Source organism: Nesoenas mayeri, assembly GCF_963082525.1.
Source record: "Nesoenas mayeri genome assembly, chromosome: 15".
NCBI classification, from domain to species: Eukaryota; Metazoa; Chordata; class Aves; order Columbiformes; family Columbidae; genus Nesoenas; species Nesoenas mayeri.
Window position 1 is genome coordinate 504,785 of NC_137559.1, and position 11,638 is coordinate 516,422.

An 11,638-nucleotide genomic window follows, 5' to 3' on the forward strand; every position below is an offset into this window, starting at 1 on the left:
GTGCTCTGCTGTGTGTGTTCTGCGGTGTGTGCTCTGCGGTGTGTGCTCTGCGGTGTGTGCTCTGCTGCGTGTGCTCTGCTGCGTGTGCTCTGCTGTGTGTGCTCCACTGTGTGTGCTCTGCTGCGTGTGCTCTGCGGCCTGTGCTCTGCTGGACAGGCGCTGCCTTTTGTCCTGGAGTTCTAATCTCTCGTGTGTTCTTTCCTTTCTCTGTCACAAGGCCGGTACATTACATCTCACGTTCTTTCGGAGTTCCGCAGCGGATCTGCCCGACACAGCTTCCGCGGGAGCACCTCTGCGGTACGGTCTGCCTGCCTTCTGCTAGAAGGAGGGTCATCCTAATTAACAATTCTCAGAAACGTAATGCATCATTTAGATGATCTAGAGAAATCCTGAATTTCTTCAGATCAATGGGAAAAATCCTGTTGACTTAAAAGGGAATACATTTTTCATTTATGATTTTCTTAGAGCAGCCTAGGATATGGAAAGAAGAAGGGAGCATGTCTCTTAATGACGGGTTCCTTCTGAGATTCTGGCTGTAGTTGGTTTTGTTGCTGGCGATCAGTTCTATCGTTCTGCCAGACTTCTTACCGTACAAGTGGAATTGGTCTTTTTTGCCAAAGTGATACATTCTTAAGGAACTGTGCATTTTTTTTTAAGCTTATGGCAGTTTTAAATGGCAGCCCAAGTAGCATTTTCTTAGAAGCAAAGAAATAATTTGGGTTAAATGGACTAATATAGCCTAGCTAGGATAAACGCCACTCTGATACAAACCACGAGCACCAGGGAAAACTGTCCCATTGTGATGCACAGACATACGGGAATAGACAGCGTGAGACAGGCCAGAGGGGAAAGGGAACAACGTGCTCATTTTATAAACAGAGAAGGGATGTGTAGAGACATTAAAGGTGTTTGGAGTGTCCCTGGGGCCAGGCTGTAGGATTCAGGTCCTCACTGACAGAGCTGGACGGTTGACACGTGTGGAAATTTCACTAGGCAGTTAAATGCTTAACTTCATTACAATAAGACCCGAACTTCTAGATCATCTATAAAAGGTTCTAAACCCGGATCGGTAGGTCTAGACTAAGTTGAGCCTTTCAGATAGTTAGGCAAATATTTCACTGAACATCTGGACAATAACTAGTGGAACAAAACGGAAGTATCAAACAAATAATAAGTACATCTTCCATCTAAAGTCACTTACATACTGTCTTTCACGTCCTTAAGCTACACTTTACAAACGAGACACAGCCTCCCAGCTCATGTAGAAGGTTTTGCAGGTTGCACTAGTGACCGTGGCTGGACAGAAGTGTGGTAGCAAAGTTTGATGTCAGATGTTCAGCCTGGACACAGCGAGCAGCTTCTTCCCCGTGGGGACGCTGGACCAGAGGTTCGGCACGTGGAGGCTGCCAGGACCCGTCTGGAGCAGACTGGAGCTGCATCCCCCCGGTCCCGGCGCTGCTGCGAGTCCCGGGCTGCACCGGGGCTGTACCGGAACTCTCCGGGGTTGCACCGGGACCCCCCGGGGCCGCACTGGGACCCTCCGGGGCCGCATCCCCCCGGTCCCGGCGCTGCTGCGAGTGCCGGGCTGCACCGGGGCTGTACCGGAACCCCCTGGGGCCGCACCGTGACCCCCCCGGGGCTGTACCGGGACCCTCCGGGGCCGCATCCCGCCGGTCCCGGCGCTGACTGCGAGTGCCGGGCTGCACCGGGGCCGCACCGTGACCCCCCGGGGCTGCACCGTGACCCCCCGGGGCTGCACCGTGACCCCCCCGGGGCCGCACCGGGACCCTCCGGGGCCGCATCCCGCCGGTCCCGCCCGGCCGGTCCTCGCGCGGCGTCAGCGCGGGCTGCAGCCAACCAGCGCGCGCCGCCCCCCCGCCACGCGCCCGCGCTGCCTATAAATGCGCGTGCCGGCGCGAGCGCGGGAGCGCCGCGAGCAGCGTGACGGCACCGGGCGGGCGGCGCGGGACCAGGACCGGGAGCGGCTCGTGTCAGCGCCCGCCGGCCCCCGCCGTCGTGTGCCCAGCAGCCGGGATGCTGCCTGCGGTCGCCGGGCTCCTGCTCGCCGTAGCCGCGGGAGTGCGGGGGTCGGCGGCGGGGGAGCAGGAGAGCCCGCCCGGGAGCCGCTTCGTGTGCACCTCGCTGCCGCTGGACGCCGCCGGCTCGGGCTGCCCGCTGCCCCCGGTGCCCATGCAGGGCGGCGCGCTGCCCCCCGAGGAGGAGCTGAAAGCCACGGTGCTGCAGCTGCGGGAGACCGTCCTGCAGCAGAAGGAGACCATCGGCAGCCAGCGGGAGGCCATCCGGGAGCTCACCGGCAAGCTGAGCCGCTGCGAGGGCGCCGACGGCAAGGCTGCCGCCGGGACCTGGAAGAAGGAGCTGGGCAAGGGCAAGGACACCATGGGCGACCTGCCGCGGGACCCGGCGCAGGTCATCGACCAGCTGAGCCGCACCATGCAGACCCTGAAGGACCGGCTGGAGAGCCTGGAGGTAGGGCCGGGCGCGGCGCGCCTGCCCCGCGGAGCTCGTGCGGCGGGCTCGGCTGGCCGGGCCAGCGCGGCCGCTGCGCGCAGCCCCTGTGGAAATGCAACTGGCCAAGCCCTGGGAGTGAGTTCCTTGGCTGGCTTGTCCGGTTTTCCCCATTGTCTGCTCGCTTCAATGGCAAAAAACCTGAAGGGCTCCTCTGTAAGTGTGTTCTCCCACTGCACGGAGGGAGATTATGGTTTTCCTCCTGGTCACCAGCTTAGTTTCTGTATTAATACATCTAAATCTCTCTTTCCGGGCATGTGTCATCATGGGGTTTGAGGTATAAAGCTGACGTCTCGGGCAGTAAGACCTTGCCATATGGAGCCGAGCAGAGCAATGGTAATGAGGAGATTGTGTGGTGCAGATTGTGAAGTTAAGATGATGTATTTAGAGCTGACATAAAATAAAAAGAACCTGGTTCTGTGTGCCTGTGAATAGAAAGCGGGTTGGGTCCAAGCCCACCGGTTAGTGATTTCCACGCACCGTTGGACAGTGCCACGGCTGAGTGGCACACACGGGCGTACTCAGAGCATCGGCACGGGACTCCTGCTGGGTGTTGTGCTCAGCTTGCCACGCTCCGAGCCGCCGGCGGGCGCTCCGCTGTCCTGGTGAGTAGCTGCCGCAAGGCTTTTCTGCGAGGGCTGAATGCTCTGGGCTGCTTTTCAAGTGCCATTTTGAGTGATCTGGTACTTCCTTTTACTATGTTTTCTTCTTTTTGAGGCATTTTTTAAAATGTTGTAGAAGGGAAGCTACTACAGTAATATGGCACCTGGAACCATTGGGTTCTTGGTATCCTTAAAGATACCAATGTTAGATAAGAAAGCATGTGTGCTTTTTGTGGTTTGAATAAAAATACTTTTACCTGGTAATAATTACCGTTGATCTAAAGAGCATCTGACTTCCCTACTCTGGAAATCAAAACTGAGGAAACTTTGGTAAAGTGGGTAAACTTGCTTTGAAAGCAGCTTAATTTTCTATTAAAAAAATAAGTGTTTCTGTTTACTTAAGTTGGCAGTGTCACTTGCAGTAAGTAAAGAAAAACTAACTGGTGTGCCACATGTACCTGTGCTAATGAAAGTGCATCAGGCCTGGCTTCCTACATTGATCTTCTTGAGCTCGACTGTACGAAGATTACATATGGAATGCTGGAAGCCTCTGACAAAAGTGCCCCTTTGTTTCAGGGCCTGTTTAGCTACAGTGCTGATAAAAGCACTGAACATGACGAGTGCTAAAAGCAATGCCTCTTCTGTGCTTGCTGGAGGAATGGGTGATCGTGCTTTCCTCCCTTTGAATCGGAAGCATATCCACATTTCAGAGTTTCTCTTTTAGAAATGACATATTTTTTTATTCTCATTTCCCTAAAGCACCAACTCCAGGCCAACGTGTCGTATGCAGCACTGCCCAGTGACCTCCGAGAGATGCTTCAGCGGAGGCTCGGGGACCTGGAACGCCAACTCCTGAGCAAAGTGGCCGAGCTCGAGGATGAAAAGTCTTTGCTTCATAATGAGACGTCAGCCCATCGGCAAAAGACGGAGACAGCCCTGAATGCGTTGCTGGAAAGAGTGTCTGAACTGGAGAAAGGTAACCTGCACAGAGCCGCAGCGCTGCTCCAGGCTGATTGATTGTGTTTACTCCTTCCTTACAGCGCAGCACTCCGGATGTGGGTCTTGAGGGAAAGACAGCAAGGTGCTGGGTGAAATAGTAGGTGACAGTGCACATACTTGAGACCCTTTTTCCTTTTGTCACAGGATTCCTGCTTGCCAGGCCTTCGCAATGGCTTTGACTTCTGCTCCCTGTCTCTTAATTTGGCATATGTGGGTGGTTAGGATGGAGCTCAGTGTTTGTGGGATGGAAAGATATGTAAGGAAACAAGTCAAAGTGGGAGGAAGCATGACATTGGTGTTGGGCGGATACCTAGATGTGCACACTCCGGTAGAGCTGCCTTTCTTTATTGGGAGTGAAAAATCAGATGGGCTAAACTTAATTAGCATAACTGCCTTTGGTGTAGTGAATGGCATTTCGTGCCAGAACTGTTTCCTCCTTTGGAAATATTGCTGGTGATCTTTCCTTTTGTTGCTGGTTATGACTTCGGGTGACTGCAGATACTTGAGTTGTGTCCTGTCCCCAGTGTGTCGCCTTCAGAGTTTACAGCAGAGTACACATGGTGCCACTGGGGGACACTCTCTTAATCCTAGTCATTTATTCAGATACTTAGATTAATTATTACTGAGCTCTCTGTGCTTGGGTAGGGTCTGTTTATTTGACGTATAAATGCTCATGGAAATGAGCTAAAGAACAGAACTGTCTTTCTGTATTGACTATAGACACCCACAGAGTGGACTGTGTGGGACTAGAGTACCAGTAAATATCACTTTAAATTATTTTCCAAGGTGAATAGGGTTTCTGCTTAAAAGTAACTTAATGGACATGCTTTAAAAACGGTGCAAACATGCATCTCATGAATTTTAACATGTAGTCTAATGGATCCATTTGTGTAATATCATACCTATTCTTTTCATTTAGAAAGTGTGAAGGAGGGGAAAAGGAAGAGATCTTCTATGGGTTCTATCATTTGGTATTTCCTGAGAGCCAGGATAAAACCTAAATTGCACTTAAAATTCTGGAGGATTTGTGGCCTCTTGATGTCTTATGTGGCAAGTGTTGCCAGTCCTGTCTCTGAAAGGTGTGACTCATACCAGCAAGTCATCAGAAAGAGAAAGGGAGTGGTGGGAGCTCAAGTATGTGTAATTTATTGAGGTTAAAAATAGTGCTTCCACCTCTGTTTTTTATGTGAGGAGAGAGGACTGTCTTAAAGTCTCCAAGGAGCTGAAGAGTTTGGGCCAGGAACCAAGACACAGGCTTTCTTTTAGTTGTGTAATTTGTTCTCTTTTACAGAGCTCCCTCTTACTAGCTGTTCTGTGCCTCTGTCAAATCAAAGTGGGGGTAATAGAGATCTGAGAACTTAATGATTTTGTAGATTAAATGCAAACAATATTTGAAGTGACCCGACCTCTTTTCAAAATAGTATTTCTATTGTGCTTTTCTTTTAAATGGCATATTGTTTAGCATCTCTTCCTGACAACTAGCCAGTGTCATAAGCTCTTTGTTGTCCTGAGACTAAATGGCCTTATAAGGTGACCCTGTGAACTTCGTAATGTTTTAATCTGTAGCTGTGGCAGCTGTCTGTAGTCACCACTGGGGCAGAGTTTGCAGTCTGTACAGCTGTTGCGATTCACGAAGTCTTCTGGTGACTCCCTCACTGGTCGTCTCCTTCGCCAGCAGTAGATGGTGCATTAGAAAGCAGGACTGGGTGGACGAATGATCCTGCAATTGGTAGTGCTTGGACTCGAGTGTGATTCCTGCCTTTGCTGCAGGCACAAGAGCTCACTTGCTATGTCTAAATCTATTTTCTCCATCTCTTAAAGGGAATAACCATATATCTTGCACATCTTGTCCAAGAATAATTCAGATTCTTTAGGAAAAGTCTTGTCTTATCCCATGCATGTGCTCATTGCCCAGAACTGGAGGATCTTTTTACCATTTGGAGTTGTGGATGTTTTCAAGTCATGACAACAAAGTGAAAAATATTAAAAGATGAATATTGTATGTTGTTCTCCAATTCACTATTGATTCTGTAAGTTCTTTCATGAAACGACTAATGCTCTGGATGGAGCATGTTTTTTTCTTTTTTTAGTATGAGTCTGGCTGTACCAGCCTAGTAGAGGTGCTCAAATCAGCCCTGGGACCCTGGGATTTCTTTTTGCTTAGAGTTTGGAATATTTCAGATGTTGGTCTGTAAGTTTCAAGGCAGGTCCAAGCATCAGACAGGCTGCTTCTTTTTCCACCCCCTTCTTCTGTGAAAAGTGCAGTCAAAACACTTCAGTTGCTTCTAAGAATGGCAACTGAGAGAATGCCAACAGTTTGCAAATTACATATGACAACTGTAGCAACTTTTTGTGGCGACAGCTCTTCATGTGGACTGGAGTGTGGAGTATGGCAAAGGGATAGAATTTGTTGCAGGAATGTGAGTAAAGGAAACGAGTGGGACTCAGAAGAACAGGTTGCTGAAAGGTTGAGGGGAATGCTGTACAACAGAACTGTGGGGTTTTATTTTGTGGCACAATGTGGAATTTCTCTTATCTTAATATTTAATTATAGAATTTTACTATAAGCAACTACAGAAGTATACACAAACTAGTACAGAGTGTTGCATCTTCGTGAAGTTTTAAGAGTTCTCAATTTCACAAACATCTCTGTGGACTATCTCACTAGTTTTTATCACATCTTTTAGAAAAATCTAAAGAATAATTCCTACTGTTAGGAAAAACACCTGATGTTTTTGTACTTTGAATTGCGGTTTTCGTCAGGTCACTTTGAACTTGGGCGTTATGTTTCTGTTCAGACCTCCTCCCGATGTGTCTACCAGGCAGAGATGAGTTCCTCTGAGTTTAACTCTGCTTTCTGGAACACGGCAGCTTTTTCTTGTTTCAAAATGAGAGTATCAGCCTCTTCCTCAGGCTGCCGTCTGTAACCCGGGGATGCTGCTGCTCGCTCCCTGTGTGGCGGCAAGAGGAGAAGAAATAGGTTTCTGAAGCACTGTGATGCTTTAATAATGAGCATACCAGAGAATGCATGTCTGGTAACAGTAAATACCTTCCAAAACATTTTGAGTTGTTTGGAATAGGCAGGCCTTCAGCCATGGACTCAGCAATGGGGAACAAAAATGTTTAACAGCCTCTCATGAGTTGTTTGTCATCTATTCTTCTGCTCTAAATGAGCAGGAAAAATAGGCTAAGTAATGAGCATGATGTGTATAAAATACAGTTGTATTTTTGTGCTGCACAATCCACGTTCACTAATACTGCAATGTATTTTTGTATATCTCTCTAATGTGATTAAAATTCCAAAGATTCTCAATATCAGTTATATTGTTTCTTAACCTGAATTGTGAATGCATGGTTTTGCTTAAAGCTAAAGGTTTTCCTTCCCCAATGTAATTCTAGGCAACAGTGCGTTTAAGTCACCCGACGAGTTCAAGGTCTCCCTTCCCCTTCGCACAAACTACCTGTACGGGAAGATCAAGAAGACGCTGCCGGAGCTCTACGCGTTCACCGTGTGCTTGTGGCTGAGGTCCAGCGCCTCGCCCGGCATCGGCACGCCCTTCTCCTACGCGGTTCCCGGGCAGGCCAACGAGATTGTCCTCATAGAATGGGGGAATAATCCAATTGAACTGCTAATTAATGATAAGGTGAGAATCGACTAACTTCTTTATTTATATGGTCAGAATAGGCGTAAACTTTTGGCCCCTCTCTAGTGACTCCTTCATTCCCTATGAGAGAAGCCGGTTCTGGGCCTTTGAGCTGGTAGTGTCTGCTTGTCTGTTGATGTCTGTGTTTGCTCTAAGTTCATAAAAGTCCTCAAAACAAAGCCCATGGGTGCATATATTTGTGTTGAGAAAAAGCAGCATGACATCTAGATGTGCAGACGCTTAGGCACGTCCTCGGAATTCACAAGCGGATCTTGGCCTCTGTTTTTTCAGTTTATGAAACAGAAGCAATATTTGAAGGCACACTGTTGCAAAACCTCTAAGATCTAAGACAGTTGCAGTATTTCTGTCTTTCTAGTCCTAGAAGTTCAGATATGTTAAAGTGAATTTTGCACAAGACGGAGAGCGAGAGGCATGTAATTGTGGCTGGTTTTATGTTCAGTGACTGTACCTCAGTTTAGGTACAGTTTTTTCAGACTTTATGTACAAAAAGCAACAATTAATGGTTTCCGACAAGCCTCGGGATGAGGCTTGAGGAAAACAAGACCCATTGAAAGCTGGCATTAAACCAGATTCGGTTAGGTTTCCTAGTAACTCTGTTCTCTGAGGGATCAGGCGTTTACAGACCTGCACCACGACTCGGGGGCTTCCGTTGGGTGGCTCGTTAAGGATTTCTAACACCCCTGTTATCTTCCCAAATCAATAAAACTGAAAAGCTGATTATTTTTAATGGCTGATGAAAGAGAAGGAAACTTGAATCTGCTGATCCTTAGCAAGAATTTTTTCTCTTCAATATTATGTCAGTACTACTAATGTTCTTTGAGGCTTTTCCTTCTCCCACATCACAGCTGCTCCATAGACCACTGTGTGTCTTCATGTTGAGTAAGTTTTCAGATCACATTCCTAAAGGACCATAGTTCCTTCTTATTTGGAGCCCTACGTAACAGTTCCCACAAGCTTTACTGGAAGCAGGCAGATCCTTTTGTCAGAGCTGTTACTGCAAATGGTGCAGCAAACCCTAGGTTTTAAGAGAAACTTAATATGAGCACTGGGTGAAAAGTCATTAATAGGTCTAAGCACTGAAATTTAAACCAGAAATGCCACATATTAATGTGCAGGGTCAGTGGATTGATAACAGCTTGGACTGTGGTACTTGTGTCACTTGGTTCTAGATGGAACAAAGGCTCGCATATAGAATAAGAAGCATGGCTGTCCTGAATGCAGGAGAGCTGGGACAAAGTAGAAAGATGTGGGGAACTTTTGGCTCCTGAGGATAGAGTAGATTCTGTCCCTTGTTAAATGTTGCGCTTGACCTGGTAGACTTGGTTTGGAATATGCATTATTCTTTGGTTTTGTAGGTTGCCCAGCTCCCTCTCTTCATTAGTGATGGAAAATGGCATCACATCTGTATAACCTGGACCACCAGAGATGGGATGTGGGAGGCTTTTCAGGATGGAGAGAAGCTGGGCACTGGGGAGAATCTTGCTCCTTGGCACCCAATTAAACCCGGAGGTGTCTTGATCCTGGGTCAGGAACAGGTGAGTGAATGACAGTGTGTTCCAGGGTTTAAAAATATACATCAAAACTCGCCAAACAGCAGCTGTAAGAAAAGAATTTCTTTGTTAAACACTTAGTCCTGTTGTATACACAGTATCAGAAAGACTAAATCGAAGCAACAAATACTTAATGCGATCACACATTGGTATATTTTGTTTCATTTATTGAATATTCATGATGCAACTATTCCTATTTCTACTCTTAATGCTACAGTGTGCAACATTGTCAGTGAACTGAATAATGCCTTATATTAAAACCTTTGAACTGGATTGCTGGTGACTAGCGATGTGACCACTGAAGTTACAGACAAGGACAGAAGTAGCCAGTGCTGACAGTGGACCAAGCAGAATTGCTTTGATTTTTTTTGTTTAAATTCAATCCAAGCTGACTGTGCCCTGTAGCAGCTTACTGGTTTGTCCCTTCCCTTTGTCTTGGTCCCAAGAACAGTAAGAATGTCAGTCCCTGGGCCCTGGAGCAGACCAAGGAAAGTGTGTGCTTGGGGTGAGGGGACCAACAGCTGCGAGCACTAGGGTGCTTGTGGGCATGGCTGGTTCTTATGGAGAGCTCCCTCCTGACCCAATTCTGCAGCTCTCAGGTATGTCACACAGTTTTAGAATAGTGGAGCCTGTCTCTCGTTCACAATTTGTCTATTTAAATATGAGTCTGAAGTCAAAGGGGCAAACTCTAAATCAGACATTTTGTTTCTCATTAAATATGTAGGTAAATAACTCTCCTAATGCAGATGTTGATAACGTTTGAGTATTAGTATTGCCCACAGGAAGCATTTGTGAGCTCAAGTCCTTTTTGAATATTGGAAAAATAACACACAAACAACCAAGCCCCAAACAAACAAAAACCCAAAAGATTTTTAACTGTCTTCTGCTAGTTAACGTCTTACTGAGCTATTGCCTACAAATTGTGTGGCTCTTCGTTTTTTTTCTCTACCTGTTCTTTGCATGATTATACATATGCTTAAGTAATCTTGTAATGAGTAGCAGGACATAGCCTTTCTCCAGGATTTCCAGGTTCACAATGGGGCAAGGCAATGAAAAAACAGTTTTATCGTGATACTGATTTCAGTAGACACTTACCTGTGACGTTAATGACAGAATGGTGAATGCAGAATGCTGATACACTCCGCACAGCACATGCTTCAGCTCGTTATTAAGTGGCTGGCAGCTTTTCTGTAACTCTCTTGTGCCATTTGCCTCTACTCCGTTTGGTTCTATCCTCTGCTATCAGTTTCTTGTGAGTGTGATCACACAAAATGTGTGTTTTCTGTCCTTAAGTAGTGGATGGAGCAAACAAACCCTTTTAGGCTTATGCAGTAGCAGTTTGAGTTAGTCATTTGGTACAACTGGAGCAGCCTGTGTATTTACACCCAAAGGTCTCATAGGCCCTGCAGACAACTGGTCAGGGGCTGCAGTTATGGTTTAATCTATAGCTATAAAACTTTCAGCATAATCTTGCGCATCTGTGCAGTTCTTGCTGAAGTTGTCCTGTGCCAGGCTTGCAAAGTGGCTCTTAAATTAGCCTCAATATCTGCGGCTGACTTCCTTCTCTGCTGCGTGGGGAAAGGGTTAGTTGTGTCTAACCTTTGTGTGATGGTATCAAGTCACCACTGTTTGCTTTGACTTGTTTTGACACATTTCAGATTGGAGCTTTTACTGCTCCATGGAACATTCTGTCCAAAGTAGCCCTTGTAGGAACTTGCGGTTGTTTGGCTGTGACCTGGCTCTGCGCTTCCTTCTGGCAATGTGGCTGGGGGGTCTGCGAGTTGGAACAAAATGCTGAACTAACCTTCTCGTCTAATCTAACTCTTGTGTGCCTAAAGGACACAGTAGGAGGAAGATTTGATGCAACTCAAGCCTTCGTTGGGGAGATGAGCCAGTTCAATATATGGGACAGGGTCTTAAAAGCTGAAGACATCATGAATATTGCTAACTGCTCTATCAACATGCCTGGCAACATCATACCCTGGGTCGATAACAACGTTGATGTGTTTGGAGGTGCTACTAAATGGCCTGTGGAGACATGTGAAGAGCGTCTGCTAGATTTATAGCTGCAGTCATTTCCAATTCAAGTGCCCCCTTTAGTAGGACAATCTTCTGTGCAATCTAAAGCACTTATTTTTCTCTCTGCCCTTCCCCATCATAACTCCTCAAAAGAATAAAAAATGGAGAAAGCTGCGTCGGTGCAAAGATCGCGGCTGGTCTGGGGCACTGAGCCCGACAACGGAACCAGCACTTCTTGGCTGGCGCAGCCCGTTCTGTCTCGTGGCCTCATCCAGAA

General features: G+C 47.2%; 1 protein-coding gene across 1 annotated transcript; it reads left to right on the plus strand.

Moving 5' to 3' along the window:
- Nucleotides 1-2,034: 2,034 nt before the first annotated feature.
- On the plus strand, nucleotides 2,035-11,408 carry NPTX2 (neuronal pentraxin 2; the record flags this gene model as incomplete). The annotated part of the gene is made up of 5 exons (XM_080354165.1): nucleotides 2,035-2,487; nucleotides 3,888-4,104; nucleotides 7,527-7,771; nucleotides 9,148-9,327; nucleotides 11,181-11,408. 5 exons carry the CDS (start codon nucleotides 2,035-2,037, stop codon nucleotides 11,406-11,408), a joined length of 1,323 nt encoding a protein of 440 aa, XP_080210291.1.
- Nucleotides 11,409-11,638: the final 230 nt, after the last annotated feature.